This window comes from Bos mutus, chromosome 3, assembly GCF_027580195.1.
Source record: "Bos mutus isolate GX-2022 chromosome 3, NWIPB_WYAK_1.1, whole genome shotgun sequence".
NCBI classification, from domain to species: domain Eukaryota; kingdom Metazoa; phylum Chordata; class Mammalia; order Artiodactyla; family Bovidae; genus Bos; species Bos mutus.
Window position 1 is genome coordinate 18,612,152 of NC_091619.1, and position 20,046 is coordinate 18,632,197.

A 20,046-nucleotide genomic window follows, 5' to 3' on the forward strand; every position below is an offset into this window, starting at 1 on the left:
AGAGTAAGATAAATCAGTAAACAACGTCACATTTGGCCCAGAATACAAATGAATGTGCTACAAACAAAATTACTAAAGTCTGTATTGAAATACCCTTTTGAGGAATGAAATAAATCTTTGGGAAGGCCTTCATTCCAATGCTTCTGATTGCCTATACCTGCAAGACTAGGGAAACTTAGTAACGTTTGCATCAAGAAAGATCCCAACCAGGGCTTCCCTGGTGGCTCAGTGGTAAAGAATCCCCCTGCCAATCAACTGGGGAGACATGAGTTTGATCCCTGATCCTAGAGGAACCCCCATGTTGCAGAGAAACTAAGCCTGGACACCACAACTATTGAGTCTGTGCTCGAGTGTCTTTGAGCCACAGCTGCTGAGCCCACATGCTGCAGCTGCTGAAGCCCAAGTGCCCTAGAACCCATGCTCCACAGCAAGAGAAGCTACTGCCACAAGAGGCCTGCACACCGCAACTGGAGAGTAGCCCCCGCTTGCCACAGCTGGAGAAGAGGTCACACAGCAACCGAGACCTAGCACAGCCCCCAAAAAAGGAAAGGGAAAGATCCCAGGTCCTGTGTTTGCTTTACTATTAATATATGGATGGGACTCATGGAGTCCAGACTCTGGAGGCTCAGCAGCTGAACGCATTCACCTGATGGTTCTTGGGCTTTCTGAGGGAGTCCCTGGCCTCCATACCTTTAACTGGGCAGATTCCTGCCATGCCTGGCTGCCCATGCCCTGCCATTGCTATTGCAAAGCCCCACCTAGTGTAGTGAACTTAGGGGGACCTGCCAAACACCTGGGGCTAAGCTCTGCGTGCACAGCTGGGAACTTGGAGTCGAACCCATCCCTGCTCTCCCGGAGTCTACCATCCAGGGGGTAGGCTCTGGCAAAGACTAAAGCGGTAACTAGCAGAGTGGAATGTGGCCAAAAGGGAGCCATAGGTAAAGCAAAGGGGATTTAGAGTCCTGAGGGAATCATAGAAAGTTCACAGAGGAGGTGCCATTTGAATGAATGGTGTGGGTGGGACAGCAGGAGGTTGGGGCAACAAGCAGTTCAGGGGATACAGTGGAGGAAGAACCCTTGAGTCTTCTCTAGACACTCTCACCAATGATCTGTCTAATCCAGCCCTGTGTCTTTAAAGACCATCTATGGGCTGATGACTCCCAAATGTACAGCCCCATCTCTGACCTTCCCATGAAGATCCAGCCAGACTGGTGTATCCAACTACCTAGGTGACATGTCCACCTGATACCTACCAAAACTCTCAGACCTGACGTGTCTAAAAGAGAATGCTTGATGCCTCCCCGCCTCTTCAACCCAAAAATGTTCTCATCCTTCTTCCTCATTTCAGTAAAGACAACACCTCCTCTGGGTTGCTGAGGCTGGAAGGTGAGACAGGCTTCCTCTGCTATGCCTCATCCCATGTCCCGTCCTCCAGCAGGCCCTGCCAGTTGTATCCTGAGGTTTGTCCAGGAGCTGACCACTTCTCACCCCTCCACTGCCAACACCTGGCCCAGTCATTGGTGTCTTTTCTCCAGGAGGACTTTAGGGTCTGCCTGCTGGTCTGTTGGCTTTTAGTCTTTTGTTTTAATATTTATTTATTTATATGGCTATGCTGGGTCTTAGCTGTGGCACTTGGATTCTTTTTAGTTGTGGCATGTGGAATTTAGTTCCCTGACCAGGGCTTGAACTCGGACTCCCTGTACTGAGGACGTGGAGTCAGCCACTCACCCACTGGATGTCCCTCCTGGCTTTTGTCTTAACCCCCAACTGACTCTTTTCCAGCCAAAAGCCAGAATGACTCTTAAAACACAAATTTAAGCTCTTCTTGGCTCAACACCATCTTGTCTCCCAGAGTAAAAGCTGAAGACCTAACAAAGACCCTAGTCTCCACGAAGTCAGGCCCTGATCTTGAGGTATCACCTCCTCCTCTCTCTTGCTCATCTGCTCTGCCTTCCTCACTTCCACACGTGCTCACCGCATGGCCTTTGCACCTACTGCTTGCTCTGCCTGGATGCTCTTCCCCTGACCTCCCCTTGGACAGCCCTTTCATATATCCAGGCCTCTGCTCAAATGTACCCCCTCACCCCCCTGCCCAGGGAGGCCTTTCCCAATCACCCAATTTGACAGAACCCTCTACTGTCACGCTCCCCTTTCTATGCTTTTTTTCCATCATTGCCTTTGTCAGTGCTGACATCTTATTAGATATGTATTTGTTTGTCTGTCTCCCTTGATTAGACTGTAAGATCCAGGAAGCCAGGAGTCTTTCTGTCATCCAATTATCTGTATCCCTGAGGCTTAGAACAAAGCCTGGCACGTGACGGACACTCAGTAAATATTTGTTGAATGAAGGAAGGAACAAATACAAAAGATGATGAAGTATTAGTGAAAGAGTAAGCCAAGCGTACACGAAATGCCTGTCTCTGCCAAGAGACGTGGGACACACTGGGAGACACCGGCCCTTGTGGTCAGTGCTAAGGCAAAGCCTGCATCTACTAGACACTTGGAGTGATGACTGGCATCCCATCTTTATCAGCAGTGGGTACCATTTAGGGTGGAAGAGCCTGAATCCGAAGTCCATGAGACTGTAAGTGTCTGCATTTTCAGCAGAAGGGAATGGTGATTTGGCTTAGACTACTCTCTGTCTAGCCCAGGGTCTGTCTCTGGCAGCCAGGGGAAGGAGCTTTCTCTGGAAGGAGATGGTTGTTTGTGAAGCTAGTTTGTTTTCACATTCATTCAATGAAATATTTAGATGGGCCTGCTTTGTGCAAGGCACCACGTGAGGAGTTGGAATGTTAAAAGTGAAAAAGACACACATGGTCCCTGCTTTCAGGGAGTTTAGGCTGGAGGTGGAGCTGGGGGAGTAAGCAAGGCGGGCCAGCGTGGAGCAGGATCACTTCTCAAAGGGAGTGCTTCTCATCTCATGTGAGATTCAAAGGCCAAGCAGGGGGACTGGCCAGCAAAGGGGAAAGGGTGCAGCAAGGATGGATGAGCATTCTAGGGGAGAAGAGAACGCGGGTACAGGAGAGGGAATATGAGTGAGAAAGATGGACTGAAATTCAGATGGCTGGGGCTTGCGTACCAACTGGGGAGACAGGTGAGAAGTGATGATCTGGTGGGGACAGCTGCACCCAGACACTTGATTTAAAGCATCCGCACCTCCAGGAGCTGCTGTCAAGGAGGTCCCCTGAGGCTCTGCTTCTTGCACTCCCCCGTGCCTCGTGGGGCCGGCTGAGTGCCACTAGAAAAGCTGCTCTGAAAGTGAGTGGGAGTCTGTGGCTGGCCGCAGGCACTCAGAAGCTCTGAGCTGGAGGTGTATCTCTTGCCAAGTGGTGGCATCCTGGGGTCTGTCAGACTGTGCTGGGGGAGACCTTCTAGAGTTGGCTTTGGCCAGAACACTGACAAGTTTGCCAGGCAGAGCTGTTTCCTCCTCTAGGGGTGAGGTTCTTTTGAGGTTTTGGCAGCACCTGCGGAGTGGTTTATTTTTTTTTTCCCCCTTCTTTCCTCTACTCCTCTTCCTCCTCTTCTTCCTCTCCCTTTTTTTTTTTTTTTTTCTAGTGCAAGATTCTACTTCGGTACCACTGCCCGCATTCCTGGTGGCTGGAGGAAGCCTGGCCTTCGGGACCCTCCTCTGCATCGGCATCATCCTGAGGTGAGAAGGGCCCCGGGGTGGCCCCGCGGCATTCTCAGGCTTCACATCTAGCTTTGCCAGTGCTAGGATGGTGGCCATGGGTTGGAGAGCCACGAGTGGATTCCAGATATATTTGAGAGGTAGAATGGAAAGATCTGATGACAGCTTAGATGGGAAGGATGAAGGAGAGGAAGGAATCAAGTCTGACCCTTAAGTTTCTGGCTTAAGCAGAACAACCAAGTAGAAAAACAATGCTTACATCTTGGTAGCACTGGGGAAACCCCAAGTGGGCAAGTTTGGGAGGCCATTCAGATCATTGCCACCAGGCAGATGGTAGTTGGGGCCATGGGAGAAGATGGGGCCAAAAATGTCATCTGTGGAGTACAACTGGAATATTGTGAAGAGGAGGAGCTGAGAAAGGGACTGAAAAGGAGCAGCCTGAGAGGGAGCAGAAGAGGCAGGAAAGCCTGGTTGTGAAAGTGTGTGTTAGACACTGAAGAAACACCTTAGGCTCTGAGATTGCAACATGAACATACCCTTCCTCTCCTAAGAGCCACAGACTAAAATGAGTAAAGTACCACTTGAGGAGCACCGCAGCAGAAGTGCACGGGTAACTCTGAAGTGCCTGGCTAGACTACCTCCTTGGGGATATTCTGTGTTTTAAAATAAGCAGACGTAGTGGGTCATTTTTAAATGTCCTATCCTGGTGCCCCCCTCCAGTCTTGGTGAGGGCTTGGTTGGCACTCTGATCACTGCCGTGCCATGCCTAATCATCCCAGTCTGTCTCCACTTAGTCACTGGTGTTGCCATTCATTCCCAAGCTTGCAGAGAAGTCACCTAACAGAGCTCCCAATGAATGGGCAATAAAGAAAACTTCCAGTACTCACGATTTTACTGCAGGAACTGGCAATTTTGCATATGCTGAAGCCCTAAAGGAAATGAGGCTGGGCTCTGGCTTCGGATGGTGGTAAATTCCAATAATAATATAAGGAGAGGAGAAATTCCATCCTATGTCTTTCTGTTTTTCCTGTCTTTTCTCTTGTTTGTAACTTGCAAAGATTCTACCCCGTGATTGTGAGAGGTGGTCTTTGAGGTGTTTGGGAAGGACGGGTAAGACTTTAGCAGACAGCTTTCCACGTGCTCCACGAGACTCCACTCATTGGAGTCTCACAGTGACCCTGAAATAACTTAGCCACCAAGGTGGTCTGGGTTGGAAGATGAGGAAAATAACAACTCACACTGTGTTTGGGGTTGTTTTTGCTTTGATTTTTCAATGAAGTAGCAACCAAGCTGTTCCAAGGGTGTGCAGAAGATAAGGTTCTTAAAGAGTAACTCCCTGGAGGAGTCAAGAACTCAGTCTTTTATATCTTTGGGCCAGAGAGGGGCCCTGCCAGCTTTCAGAGGTCTTCCTACTCCCTTCTAAGGGATTCTTTGCCTCACCTCAGATACCTCTTCTTTCTGTATCTGTATCATCTGGGTTTCAAATGGACTTTCTCATAATCCACCAGAGACCCTATAGAGCAGTGGTCCCCCACCTTTTTGGCACCAGGGAGCAGTTTTGTGGAAGACAGTCATGGACCAGAGGGTAGAGGGGTGGCTTCAGGATGACTCAAGTGCGTTACATTTCTGTGTACTCTATTTCTATTACTGTTACATCGGCTTGACCTCAGGTCATCAGGCATTAGATCACGGAGGTTGGAGACCCCTGTTCTAAGGGATTCCTTGCCTTACCTCAGACACGTACTTCTGTGTTCTCTTTATTTCTTTATCATTAGGGCTTCAAAAGGTCTTTAGCATAACCCACCACAGGCTGTGTAGAATAAATATCATGATTATGATTTCCTCTTGACAGGTGAGGAAATTAGAGCTGAAAGAAAGAAGGGTGATTACAGCTAGTCAGGGTGAGGCTAAGGTTCAGACTCACAGCTTATACTTCTTGGTTAGGGCCTTAGGGGTCATTTAGTCAAACTCTTGAGTTTTACAAATGACACAACAGTAACGACAGGTAAGCTGACTTGCCCAGGAACACACACTTTGTTAATAGCAGAGACAGGACAAGGACTCGTGTCCCAAGAGTGCCTGCCCACTGCGCCAGCCTGCAGTCGGCTAAGAGGTGGGCCTAGTCCTATATGTCCACTGTCGGCCGGTGGCCCCGCTAACAGGCGGTGCTCTCCTGCTGTGCTGTTAACCACTGGGAGAGAAGTGTTAGGCTGGGATCGGCCACAGCGCTCATCACAGCCCTGGTTTGCTAATGTGCTGATGGTGCTTGTACACTGGCTGGTTGCTGCACAACCAGAGTCCCTGAAGGCACAGTGCCATGTGCAGAGAACATAGCAGTTATTTATTTCCTAGCCCGATGAGTTTCCATCCTCCTGTATAAGGCTAATTTATTTGGAAAGAGGCCAGTTAATTTCAAACAGTGAAAAATCACACTATTTCCAAAGTCCCCCATGTCAAAAAAAGGAGTATCAGTAGGGGTTTCCCTGGTGGCTCAGTGGTAAAGAAGCCCCCTGCCAATGCAGGAGATATGGGTTTGATCCCTGGTCCGGGAAGATCCTACATGCCACAGAGCAGCTAAGCCTGCGTACCACAACTGTTTGAGCCCGTGCTCTAGAGCCCGGGAACCGCAACTACTGAGCCCAGGTGCCACAGCTACTGAAGCCTGCAAGCCCTAGATCCTGTGCTCTGCAACAAGAGAAGCCACCGCAATAAGAAGCCTGTGCATGGCAATAAAGAGTAGCCCCTGCTCCCTGCAACTAGAGAAAAGCCCACGCACAGCAACGAAGACCCAGTGCAGCTAAAAAAAAAAAAAAATGAGTATCAAGAGATGCTGCGGGAGCCTGGGGTACCAAAACGGTTAGGCCACCGTGACCACTGGGGTGGCCAGATGATCACAGTGGACAGAATGAGAGGCAGATGGAGGAAGGCAAGCCCACCCCCTGTGACACCATCTTTCTATTTTTAGTACATTTATTTTGTGTCTCAAGCAAAGCACAGTATTTTCCCAAGTATTTTTCCATCAATATCAGTGACAATTTTTAAAAATTTAAGTGTGCTGTTGAAAAAGGTGTACTATCTTTTTAAAGGGATGTTGTAGCTTAAAAGGGCCATTCTCCCCACTGTACTTCCTGTGCCCCACTGTGCCCCCCATTTATAGCTGTTTTATGCCATTGGGCACTGGGAAAATAGGATTTTCATAGCAGAGAGTTACTTTTCTGCACATTTATTTAGAATGGCTAGCACTATTAGATGAGGACTTCCTATGTATATGCCTATGATTTAAATCATTTTGTATTGAATGTATTGTTTCATTTCAGTATTTTAAAATCACATTCTCCCATCTCTGTGGTTAATTATAAGTGTTTTATAAGTTTTTAAAGTGTTTTTAAAAAATCTCTTTTAGTTGCAGAACCTTTTCTTAAAACAAACTATTGCATGCATACATGTTCAGTTACTTCAGTTGTGTTCGACTCTTTGTGACCCCATGGACTGTATAGCCTGCCAGGTTCCTCTGTCCATGAAATTTTCCAGGCAGTGCTCAGACACCTGTCAAGGGCAGGGCAGTGCCAGGTTTGACGGACCACAGGCTCAGAGGTTTCTAAGTCCCCTTTGAGCTTAGTGATTTGCTGAAAAAGTCGCATTCACTCCTCAAAATATTTCAAAAGAAGGAAAGCTCACCTTTCTCAGTTACCCATCCAGTTGAAAAAATCTGAGGACAGAGACTGCTTTCCATGTGGGTTAAGTAACATCAATAGAAACTTTAAAAAAATTGTGACACAGGATTATTTCCTAATATCGGCAGTTTGGTGAATACTGACAAATAGCAAAGAAGGACTGATGCTGAAGTTGAAGCTCCAGTACTTCACCTGATGCGAAGAGCTGACTCATTCAAAAAGACCCTGCTGCTGGGAAAGATTGAGGGCAGGAGAAGAGGGTGACAGAGGATGAGATGGTTGGATGGCATCCCTGACTCAATGGACATGAACTGGAGCAAATTCCAGGAGATGGTGAGGGACAGGGAAGCCTGGTGTGTTGCAGTCCATGGGGTTGTGAAGAGTCAGACACAACCTGGGGGCTGAACAACAACAAAGCAAGGGAGAAAAATCACACATTAAGCAAAGATAGCGACTGTTAATTTTTAAAATGTAAAAGTCTGACAAACATACAGGGAAGTGCAGATGTCATAAGTGTACAGTCCCATGCATTTCCACAAAGACACCCATGCAGCTGACACCCAGATCAAGAGCGCTTTACATTTAGATGAATTTTCTCCAAGTCTTTTTCCTCAGCATAGTCTCTTGTTGGTTTGTTTTGGCTGTGTGGCATGATGGTTACCCAATCAGGTGTTGAACCTGTACCCCCTGCATAAGAAGCAAGGAGTCTTAACTACTGGACCACCAGGGTTTGTTTCTCAGAGCCATGATTATTCTGTATCCATAACTCTGAATCCTGCCTTTTAAATAAATGTAGCATTAGTTATAAGCACTTCTTATTATTACAATTTTTTGTAAACCTCACTTTCATCACTTATCCATTAGATGCATAGACCCAAGATCACTCAACCAACCTCCTATTATTGGGTGGTTGGACTGTTGTTTTGCTTTTATAAACAAGACTGTGTTGAACATCTTTGTGCATAAAGCTTTTTCCATGGCTATGTGCTTTCCTGAGGGTACAGTCCCAGAAGTGGAAATCTTGGATCAGAGGGGCTGAATGTTTTGAAATCCAGAGTGTAACGACTCTGTCTTCAGTTCTCTCACGAGAGAGGATTCCACCCAAGAACCCAGCATAGCTCCAGTAAGCGCCCTGCTGTGTTCTCTTCCTGTGCAGTGCCTGAATGGCGAAGCCCAAGTCACATTCTGCAGACTGTTTGTTCCATTTGGATAACAGGCTAAGAGCCAATGGCATATGTGGAGCCAGCTATCAATTATTTATCATAACAAGGACAGGAATAGCCTGTCGATATAAAAAGAAACCTAAGGAAAATCCCCAAACCTTGTTTTTGATGTTGGTTTCCCCTCTCCCCTCCCAGCCCTTCCTGAAGTAGCTGACATTTGGTAGAATTGAGAGAGACCACTTTGCTCCCCCTTTGGGGTCAGTGGGCAGTAAGTTAGTAGGTGACAAAGTGGGAAGCGGGGGTGGGGGGGAAGATGGGCTGCCCCGCTCGACTCAGGGAGGAGCCCTGACTGTACCTTTGAAGATTGCTATCACCATCTCATCTTTCTTTGGGCTGTCAAGTGACTTTTCTCAGTTACTGAGCCCTGGCTTTGGGCCCAGAGTGGAGCAGGGTGAACGAAGCTGTGATCAGAGAGATGTCTATCTCCTTCCTGTTTAACATTGACTTTCCTGTCAAATGAGTCACTCGTGCCCAAGTGGTGCCCATGGCCGAGGCTGTGTGCATGTGCCAGTGTGGTGGGAGGGGACCCAGGGGTGTAGGGAGAACTGGGGACTATGAGCATATTGGAAGCCAGAAGTGAAGGAGGGGTGTTGAGGGAGCAGGACAGTCCTTTTCCTTCCCCACTGAAAGAATACTGTCTCTCTTTTTTTTAAGTAAATGGATTGAGACTGAGAACGTGTCCCTCTGGGCTGCCTCTATGGTTGTGTCAGTCTTTCAGTCATGTCCGTGTCTGACTCTTCATGACCCCATGGGCTGTAGCCTGCCAGGCTCCTCTGTCCACGGGATTCTCCAGGCAAGAATACTGGAGTGGGTTGCCATTCCCTTCTTCAGGGGAGTCTTACATACTCAGCAATCGAATATAGGTCTCCTGCATTGTAGATGGATTCTTTACCGTCTGAGTGGAGCAGAACAAAGAACAAATTAGGTTCTCAGGTGCTACAAAGAGACACTCAAAACCTCAGTTTCCCCATTGGTAAATTGGACCCACCATGCATACCTATTCCCTTGGGGTATTTTTGATAGCTCTTCAGAGGATTATGTAGCTCCTGGTGACAAAAAGCAGCCAATGAATAAATAGTTATCAATCCTTGGAGCTGAGACCCAAGAGTGCCAGCCCACAAGGGCAGCCAGCTGTTGGTGTTTTTCTCTTGGGTTTATCACAGCAGGAACTCAACATTTGCGTGGTTTGTCTTTGTGTGTCTGTGTGAAGGTTCAAGAAGACGGGGAAACTGCAGGCTCTGAAAGAAGGCAAGACAAGTGCACACCCGTCCTATTCTTTGGGCCAGCTGGTTCCTGAGAGGCCCAAGCCTACCCCAGCGCTTGTCCCCCTCATCTCCCCACCGGTGTCCCCCAGCAGCCTTGAATCTGACAACACATCGAGGAACAGCCGGCCGGATGCTAAGGGCCCTGGAAGCCCTTATGACGTCAGCAACAGAGACTACTTCTTCCCCAGATAATGGGTAGGCCTAGCAGCCTGGGGCGTCAGGCCCCTGGACTGTGTGGATGCTGAAACATAGACTGGCTTAGCACAAGTCGCTCCTCACTGCCATGCCAGCTTATCTCAGGTACTCGGGGCCTCTGGCTTCACCTTTACAGAAGCGCCTCACAGAAAATTCTATGCTGGGTGAAAAAAAAGATTTGCTGTGTTGGTTGAGTTTTGAATCACCCTGACCCCAATGCCCTGATTACAGGGTGAGAGTGAACTCAGGCCCCCGTGAAGAGATGGGTGTCAAGACTCTACTGGCCACTCAGGTGGGCAGAGCTGGGTGACTGGGGAGGTTTGGGACTGCCCCGGGGCTTTGGTGTGGATGAGCCACTGGCCATCCGCGCATCCCCGCCCACCACCAGGAGCGGCAACCTCAGACGGCTGGGATAGATTTCTAGCCAGACTCCCCAAGTCGCTTATGTCTTGACCCTCCTCTTCTAGCTCAAACTCTAGAAACCCAAGTGCCTTCAAAATTCCGTTTTTTCTAGGCCTGAGTGTGGGAGAAGGTCTCTTGTGCTTTTCTTTCCCCCGCAGCTGAGGTGGGGGCAGACAGTATCTCAGGGCCTGATGGTTTGAAATGGAATTATAATTAGTTCCTCATCAGCATTTTCTGAATGTGAATGGTCGTCCTAGGCACTTGCTGAATCCAGAAGCGAGTGCACTGGCTCGAGTTCCCTTTTTGGATCCCAGGACTTCAGGAGAGGAAGGAGGGGAGTGGGGCAGGGTCTCCAAGCTATCTGTAGTGGCTTTGCTGAGGGGGCTGGAGGCCTCTGCACACCGTCCCCCCACTTCCCCGGTTCCCCAGAAGGAGAACTGGCATCAGGAAGGCTTCTGCCAGTTGTGAAATCAGCATTGCCTCGCTCCAGCTTTGTTTATTTTGTTTTCAACTGAGCCTGAGTAACCAGGGAAGATAATATTTATGCAAAAAGACAAAAGAACCTGGCAAGAATGGATTTTAATGTGGTTTTTAAAAAACTGCTGACTCTCTTATCTTCAGAGGGTAGAGCATCCAGTATTAGTTGAGAGTCGGTATATAAATAACAGGCGAAAGGCACAATGACTTTGTTTAGCATAAAACTGAATCAAGTGACAAAGGACGAGAAAAGATTTTCCCCTATAAGAGAAGAGACTCTGTTTTCATTCTAAATTTTGTTTTTGCCTTAAAAAGTAAAAAAAAAAAAAGAGAGAGAGAGAAAAAACAACTCTGCCTCTTTTCTAATTTAGCGGAAAAGGCAGCTTGTTACTACTCCCCCAGGCGGTCGAGAAGGAAATGGTGTCCAGCTCCCAGGTCACAGTGCTGGGAAGCCAGCGTCCCACGATTACTCAGCAGGTCAGCTGAAAATCCCCACCACTGAAAGCCATGAATTCTCCGGTATCAGACGAGGTTCATTTAAAAAAAAAAATCCTAACCTTGATGCCTTCCTCTTTTTAGTTAGTTCCTTGAATGTGATTGTGTTCAGCAAGTATTGGAGCATCGACTGAACGTCGAGGCGTGACACTGTGCCAACCACTGCGGTGTACTTTTCTGTCTAGGCTTTGAAAATTCAGTAAGTTAGTGGTTACCTAGACAAGCACCCTCAAGTATCCTGGGAAGTCCCAGAAAGAAGCTGTGATTAAAATCTGTCGTGCAACCCACCACTAAAAATGTACCAGACCACAACACTTTTCTAGTAGTCTCCTGTTTTAGAACAACCACCAGCACCAGACAGGTGGGAAAAGGACAGAAATGATCATGTTTTGTTTACTGTTTGCCGGGCTCAAGCTGTTATGACGTTGGGCGACGTGGTGACTTTCATTGCTGGCTTTGGCTGTAGCTTTCAGACTCTGTTGCTGCCTTTGGCAACTAATCTGAAGTTGACAAAAGTGAGGCAGGTGGTTTTGTTTTGTTTTTCTCTCAAGTTTTCGTGACTGAGACCAGCAAAAATGCTGTTAAAGGGAAATATAGAAAATGAGAATCTGCATGAGACAGGATGATTCTCTGCCCACAGTTAACTCTTGACAAAGTTTTACCCACGTGTAATATTAGCAGAGCCAGGCAGCGGTGCTGGTGGAAGATGTGAAATCCAGATAGCTCATGATTGCTGAGAGCTAGGCAGCTTTGATCTCCAAATTGTTATTGCTTTCATTATTATTTGAACGGAACTGCCTCCCCCCCCTTTATTTTTTTATAAGCTAGTATAGATGAAGGAAAAATATATGTCTTCTCTTGCTCAGTGTACATAGGTATACACCCTATGCTCTCTCTGTCTTTGAATCTATGGTCAGTGAATGTGTGTTTCAGTTCACAGGTCATTCTTACCTGTGTTTCTACAGCACACGTGTGATGCTACTCACCTAATACCTGTAGCAATCTGCTACACAGCCAGAAGGAAATGTTAGCCCAGCGACAATTTTTTATTACAGATGGACAGCTTATGCCGCTGGGTGGGAAACATTGAAAATATGCTAGTTCAGGGTTTCAGTTAAAGTGGTCATTAATTCTTGTAGCATTAATGAAAAAAAATTTTTGTTTTTAAGTGTCGAGGAAGTAGCGTTGACTGTTTCTGCAAAGCCTTCGGTAACTCTGAAAGCTCTTTGCCCTGATGGAGCCTTGCCCTTGGTAGTTTGTTTGCCAGGCTCTGGGCTCACCCCAGTCTCTGTCATTTGTCTGCTGTCCCCGAGGGAAGGACACACCATTACAAGGGGTGGGATCTGCTCCTGGAACGGATTGGGAGCCCACCTGGTGGGGAGCAGACCTCGGCTCAACAGAGCTCAGTGGGGCAGACTGGGGGTGGTCATGGTTTGTGGGTTTCCTGTAGAATGTTCAGGAATGTCTTGCCTGGCTGCTTTGGTTCTAGGCTATATCGCTTCATCAGAGGCACTTAAGATTGCCCCAGTTGGGGAGGAGTCTGACACCCAGCTCCAGATTGAGTTGGTAAGAAATCTGTCTTAATTTGGAGAAGCAGGGGCAACTGGTGGTTCCTGGGAGCATGAGCCTGGATCCCAGGCTCCCATGCAGCAGTTGGCAGCGGGGCTTTTGCCAAGCTGGCTCCACTTCTGTGCCAGCCACTCCCGAGCATCCCCGAAAGGTCCTTCTAGCATCGCGTCCTCTGTGTAGCCTGGCTCCAGCACCAGCAAGTTTCTATGGCAACCTTAATGATGATTAAGGAACATTGTCAGATGTATGAACATATGCTCAAATGCAGATCTACTTCAGAAGGAAAGGATTGGAACAGCGTGTAGCAAGGCTGTTAATTAATAGAGAAACTGTATTTGGATGGAGAGCACACATCTGTTAAATAGAATACCTCAACTTTATGTTTTTCTGGAGAGAAATAATAGTTTTAAGTTTGGTGTTTTTTTTTTTAACCTAATTATCTGAAAGCAAATACCAAAGGCTGGTGATGTCTGTATATGGGGCAAAGGGTCAGTATAATTTTTTTCAGTGTTTTTTCTTTTAACCAGCTATTTTGCATTTAAAATGAAAATTGTAAATGTTTGAAATAAATAAGTTCCAAAAAATATGCCTGGGAGATAATGATGCTTTGGCGCCTGGGTCCTTTCAAGGAAAGACTTGCATGGTTACTCGGGGAAAGGGGTGAGGAAACATGGATTTAAGTCAAAGAGAACCATTTGGGGGTGAGCTTTTCCTTAATGCAGGATTAAATTACCTCTGGAAAAAAATCAGGTGAGTTTAAGAAATAAGTTGCAATTTCTCAAAGACTTTCATTTTGGAAGTTATTTCCCCAAATGAGCCCTGGACTTTCTGGAAAGGGCGTAGGTGCTTCGGCTTTTTTACATCATTATCAGGTGATGGACCTGGGGGGAGGAAAAGGAAGGGCCATTATTCATCAGAAGACTGTTTATTGAACAGGGGCTGTTAACGGAATCACAAGTCAACCCTGAACCTCTCCATCATCAGGCTGCATCTGTCCCCTATTGAAAAGGATCCTCCATAGGAAACTCTGGGACTCTGCCATCCCAAATCTTCCAAACAGAGGAAAGCCTTCATGTGGATGCTCTGTGGATAAGAGTTGCTGTGTAAACAGTTCAGGGCTGGGGAGGAGGAAACTGCATGGAAACCTGGAAATTGTGTAACTCAGACCGAAAGCTGAAGCTCCAGGCCCCGCTGTGCGGCTCCCCAGCCCCCGGGGAATCAGAAGAAAGCCACACGATCAACCGCACCTATGGGGCCCATCCTTGAAGAGGCCACAGTTTCTTGCGAGGTTGGTCCCTGTCTTGCAGAAAGTGACACAGGAAACAGATGTCCCATGGTGGCTTGGCTGTGCGGGCCCCACAGAGGGTGTGGGAGTGAGTGTAAGGAGCAGGAAAGGGAAGAGGGTGGCCCCCCCTCTTCACCACATCAGCTGTTAGGATGGTAAGACTATGATGCTCTTTCCAGAAGAGAGAATGAGAGAGCAGATGGGGGATCCTGTAGAGGATGGCAAGGAACACTCAGTTACTGGAACGACCACTGAGGAAAGCACTTTCCTTATTTTTTGATGCAGAAGGACACCAAGCCTTCCCCCACGTCTGTGAGAAGCACAGGCCCGAGGCAGGAAACACGGTGCCCTCCTGCATAGCAGAAGCATGCTGTTGCAAGGCCTGATGCTGGTCCAAGCAGTGTCCAAGGCTGGGCGGGGCCTGGCAGCCTCTCGGGCAGCGTGGTGGCCATGTGGGCTGGCTGGGTGAGCTGACTGAGTGGCCATCAGGTAAATAGTCCTGAGCAGGGGAGCCAGCCCTACACGATCCTTCAAATACTGACCACCCCTTGGTCTCTCTATGAAACTTCTGGTCTTCTTGCTGATGTGTGTTACTTAAAACAACCTCAGCCACATCTTATTTCACACCAGCAATTTTCAGTGACTATCCAAAACATGAATACAATGAGATTTTTCAGTGAGATCCCCAAACACTCGCACTATGGGAATATGTAGCATTCAATTAGGCTGTTTCTTTTTCTCAGGTAACTTCAAAATGCTTAGTAAGGCTGCCGAATGTCCACAAAGAAAACAGCTGATCGTGTTTTGAAAAATTTATTTTATTGAAGTATAGTTGATTTGCAATGATGTATTAATTTTTACTGTATAGCAAACTGATTCAGTTATATACATATATATACATTCTTTTTCATTTTCTTTTCCATTATGGTTTATACAGAATATTGAATATAGTTCCCTGTGCTGTACAGGAGGACCCTTTCTATATATATATTAATAATAGTTTGCTTCTGGGAATTCCCTGATGGTCCCATGGTTAGGACTCTGATTTCACTGTGGAGGACCCAGATTGGGGAACTAAGATGCTTATTCCAAACTCCCAATCCTTCCTTCCCCCACAACCTTCCCCTTTGGCAACCACCAGTCCATTTTAATGTTTCATTATGATTTTTTTAAAGAATGAAATTTATCGGGAGGACAGTTGAATTCTGTTTTTTATTTAATGAATTTTGGGGGCCATGCTGTGTGACATGTAAGATCTTAGGGCCCTGACAAGGGTTGAACCCTACATTGGCAGCAGCACACAGTCTTAACCACAGGGGTAACAGGGGAGTCCCCTATTTGGGTTTTTAAATGCAAGTGTGCTGAACAATGAGGGTTCTGAAATGATGAAATGTCCCATTCAGTGTAACTGGGACATTTTAGGGTCTGTCCCCGGTGACTGATGAAGGGAGGGGGAAAAGGTGGAGGAGGACTGTGTCAGCAGCACGTGCTCGTGTGGAGAGCATGTTCATTACCCTGCAGAGCACAGGTACACGTGTACACTGGAGTCACCACAACCAGCAGGGGCTCCAGATGGGTCTGAAGAAGGTGGTGACGGACCCTGAGGGTGACTGTGGACCCTGATTGTTTCTATAAGGAGGTGGGTGCTCTGGGGCCTCAGATTTCAGTCAATCATGTCTGTGGATGGGTCCAGGAATTACTAGAAGCCCAGGCTTCAACCCCAGACCCTCCAGATCACAAAAGTGGACGTCTGTTTACATGAGTGTAAGGTGCTCAGTTTCTCTTGCTGTGCTGCCAGCTCTGAGGGTCTCTGTGAGGGAGACTGCAGCGTGGGAGGTGAGGTTCTATGGCAACACGTTATTGGGGGCCTAAGCAGGCGACAAAACCTGTGGACAGCAAAGAGCTACACCACTGGCCCTGCTGGTTATCCAGAAGGTCACCGTCCCTTTTTGGTCGAGATGGCATGTTAAGATTAGCTAATAATAATGACAGCCGTTTATGGACCCCTCCCCATGTGCTTCACAAATAGGATATTCTTTCTCATCCTAACGAGAGGTAAGTTTTCACCAGTTTACAGATGCAACCACAGAGGTTCATATTGGTGAAGATAGTGGCCTAAGACTCCTGAGCTGGGTAAGAGGCTGAACTAGACCCTAAACCTGGGTCTGCTTGACCCCAAGCCAGTGCTCTTTCCCTTGCTGTGTGGCCCCTCAGCCCCTGGTGACAACCAGGATAGTCCTACCTTTCCACCCCCTTTCCCAGGCTAGGTGCTTTGCCCCTGTGCTGGGTGGGGGCCTGGCCCACTCACCCTCCTGGGGAGATGGCCCTGGAGTCTTCATCTGGTTTATCACACGTATCAGTGCGGAAGCCGAGACCCGGGGAGTCTGAGCTATGAAGGTGTGTCCCTGAGGCCAACAGACCTCAGTGATGCTCACAAAATAGGAGCCACAGAGAAGATGGGCCGCAGAGGTGGAGGCAGCAAATAGCTCCTTACGGTTAATGATCCTTCACCAGAAACCAAACCACTTCCCCTCCTTCTGTATCAGTCCCGTATCTATTCCTCTGAACTCTGAGTGATTGATCTGGTGTTCTGTTGCTTCCTTGGTTGTTTGTTGTTCAGTCACTAAGTCATGGCTAACTCTTTAAGATCCCCTGGACTCTAGCCCACCAGGCTGCTCTGTCCATGGGATTTCCGAGGCAAGAATACTAGAATGAGTTGCCATTTGCTTCTCCAGGGAGTCATCTGGATCCAGGGATCAAACCCTCTTCTCTTGCATCTCCTGCAGTGGCTGGCAGATTCTTTACTGCTGTGCCACCAATACTTGAATGAACTTCCTTGAAATCCCCAAACTGTGCTTTATTTATGGCATGTGAACTTTCTTATGTCCACTGTGTCTGAAAGGGTGAATGATCACCACGCTGGAAGAGGTGGTTCTCTCTGGGCTGAGTCCTTCAGGGGATGTTTACTCCATCACCACGCCAGGATGTAAGAGGAACCAATCCCTTCCCAAAGATGCTGTCAGTTCACTCACTGAGCCAGGCAATTAGGGAGCAAATGCTCCTGCTGTCTCCAGGAACCAAGTGACTAATCTGGTCTAGGGAGTCAGGGAAGGAAGGGACAGGGCAAGTGAACAGAGGAGGGTTCCAGTGGAAGGGGTGGCCTAGGGAGGCTGACGGTACAGGGCCTGGGGTGAGACCTGCCTTGGACATGCAATGTGTAGAGCAGTTTTTCGACATTCTAAGAGCATTAGGAAGCTGCTGAAGACCAGATTTGCTCCTTCTTTCTCTTTTATGCATATTAAATTTTTTTTTCATGAGCCTGTATGTTTTTACAGTTAGAAAGCTTTTCACTAAACCGTTATAATCCCTCTATTTTGGAATAGTGCAACCAGGTTGGACTGCCTATAAGAAATTGTTAATTAAAAAGTGCAAGAAGTAGGTGGGGATCATAGATAAAGCAAAACTGACTATGAGACAGTAACTGTTGAAGTTGAGTAATAGGTACAGAATGGTTCATTATATGAATCTTTTAAAAGCATTGACATTCTCCATTTTAAATGCGCAAGGACTTTAGGGTGAATGCTTCACTTGCAAACATACCATTTAAAATAATGCAAATAAGGACTTCCCTGCTGGTGCAGTGGATAAGACTCCACCTGCCAATGCAGGGGACATGGGTTCGATCCCTGTCAGGGAAGATTCCACATGCCTCAGAGCAACTAAGCCTGTGTGCCCCAACTACTGACCCCCGATTCTAGAGCGAGCAAGCCGAAACTAACGAGGCCCCCACGATCCACGACTATTGAAGCAGGTATGCCTAGAGCCTGTGCTCGGCAGTAAGAGAAGCCCCACTTCACCACAATTAGAGAAAACCCTAGTGCAACAACAAAGACCCAGAGCAACCAAAAAAAAAATCAAAAATGAATACGAACACATCTTCCTTAACGATCTTTTAATGTAAACCACAATTCTCACTCGTTCACAGTATACTGGTTGATACTTTAACTACTTGGCTTGGCTTTTTTTTTTAATTCAAGTATAGTTGATTTACAATGTTGTGTTCGTTTCAGCAAAGTGACTCAGTTTTATATATATATATATTTTTTTTCTTTTCCATTATAGATTATTATAAGATGTTGAATATAATGTCTTGTGCTATATAGTAGGTCCTATTGGTTATCTCTTTCATATATAGCAGTGTGTATGACTATTATATATAAGATAGATATTAACATCCTAAACTGTTAATTTACCCCTCTACTCACCCTGTTGGCTTTTATGTGCACAGGTACTGTCTCTTTCCTTCGGTTCATCCAAACTGGTAATCTTGTTCATTTATACACACAAATCAGAAAGCAGTAGGAACAATGTAAATCAATGAAGTTAGAACACACCTCCACACCATACACAAAAATAAACTCAGAATGGCTTAAAGAAGCCAAAAGGAATCATTGAAAAAATGTCATGTAGGAAGTGTTTTAAGTTTGAATTGAGGTGGTAACAGTGACTCACAGCAAATGATTTGCAACATGGGGGAAGTCATCCTGGTGCTACTTGTGGACTCTGGGAATGATGATCTCCATGGTTCAGAGTCTCCTTAATTTATAATTGCACGTTCATTATCAGAGCTTAAATTGTCCTGGAGGACTTCAGGCTACCAGATCCATAGATGGAGCCTCTCTTAAGCAGGCAAAGAATGCCCAAGCCCGTCAGACCCAGCACAGGGTGGTCCAGGAGGTGGACCTAATTCCCATTTCCCCCGCCTGTGTCCATGGGCTCACCTGTGGGGAGAGAACTCACTGATCACCCATGACAACCTGGATGTCCAGTCTGCTGGTGCATTTTCACTGTAAGATAATATAGACTGGAATTTTTTTTAAAACTGAGGTAAAAGACATAAAGAGGAGGGCATGGCAACCCACTCCAGTATTCTTGCCTAGAGAATCCCATGGACAGAGGAACTGGGTGGGCTAGAGCCCATGAGGTCGAAAAGAGTCAGACACAACTGAGGCAACTTAGCATGGATGCAAAAGATATAAAATCTGCTGCCTTAACCATTGCTAACTATAGAGTTCAGCAGTGTTAAGTACATTCATATTGTTGTGTAAACAACCTCTAGAATGTTTTCATCTTGCAAAACTGAGACTTTATACCAGTAAACAACAGCTTCCACATCTCCCCTCCCCCCAGGCCTTGGCAATCACCATTCTATTTTTTGTCTCCATGAATTTGACTACTTTCAGTTCAGTTCTGTTTAACCGCTTAGTCGTATCCGACTCTTTTTGACCCTATGGACTGCAGCACGCCAGGCCTCCCTGTCCATCACCAACTCCTGGAGTTTACTCAAACTCATGTCCATTGAGTTGGTGATGCCATCCAACCATCTCATCCTCTGTCATCCCCTTCTCCTCCTGCCTTCAATCTTTCCCAGCATCAGGGTCTTTTCAAATGAGTCAGCTCTTCTCATCAGGTGGCCAAAGTACTGTAGTTTCAGCTTCAGCATCAGTCCTTCCAATGAACACCCAGGACTGATCTCCTTTAGGATGGACTGGTTGGATCTCCTTGCAGTCCAAGGGACTCTCAAGAGTCTTCTCCAAACACCACAGTTCAAAAGCATCAATTCTTCGGTGCTAGGTACCTCATATAATTGGAGTCACACTGTATTTGTTTTCTTGTGTCTCAGTTCAGTTCAGTTCAGTCGCTCAGTCGTGTCTGACTCTTTGTGACCCCATGAATCGCAGCACACCAGACCTCCCTGTCCATCACCAACTCCCGGAGTTCACCCAGACTCACATCCATTGAGTCAGTGATGCCATCCAGCCATCTCATCCTC

General features: G+C 47.0%; 1 protein-coding gene across 1 annotated transcript in view; it reads left to right on the forward strand.

Moving 5' to 3' along the window:
- The window catches only part of IL6R (interleukin 6 receptor), a 54,852-nt gene extending 41,338 nt beyond the window's left edge, over positions 1-13,514 (forward strand). The window contains exons 9-10 of the mRNA XM_005898650.2: positions 3,556-3,649; positions 9,736-13,514. Coding sequence (XP_005898712.2) covers positions 3,556-3,649; positions 9,736-9,982 — 341 coding nt within the window. The 3' untranslated portion in view covers positions 9,983-13,514. The remainder of the gene's footprint in view (positions 1-3,555; positions 3,650-9,735) is intronic.
- The last annotated feature ends 6,532 nt before the right edge of the window (positions 13,515-20,046 follow it).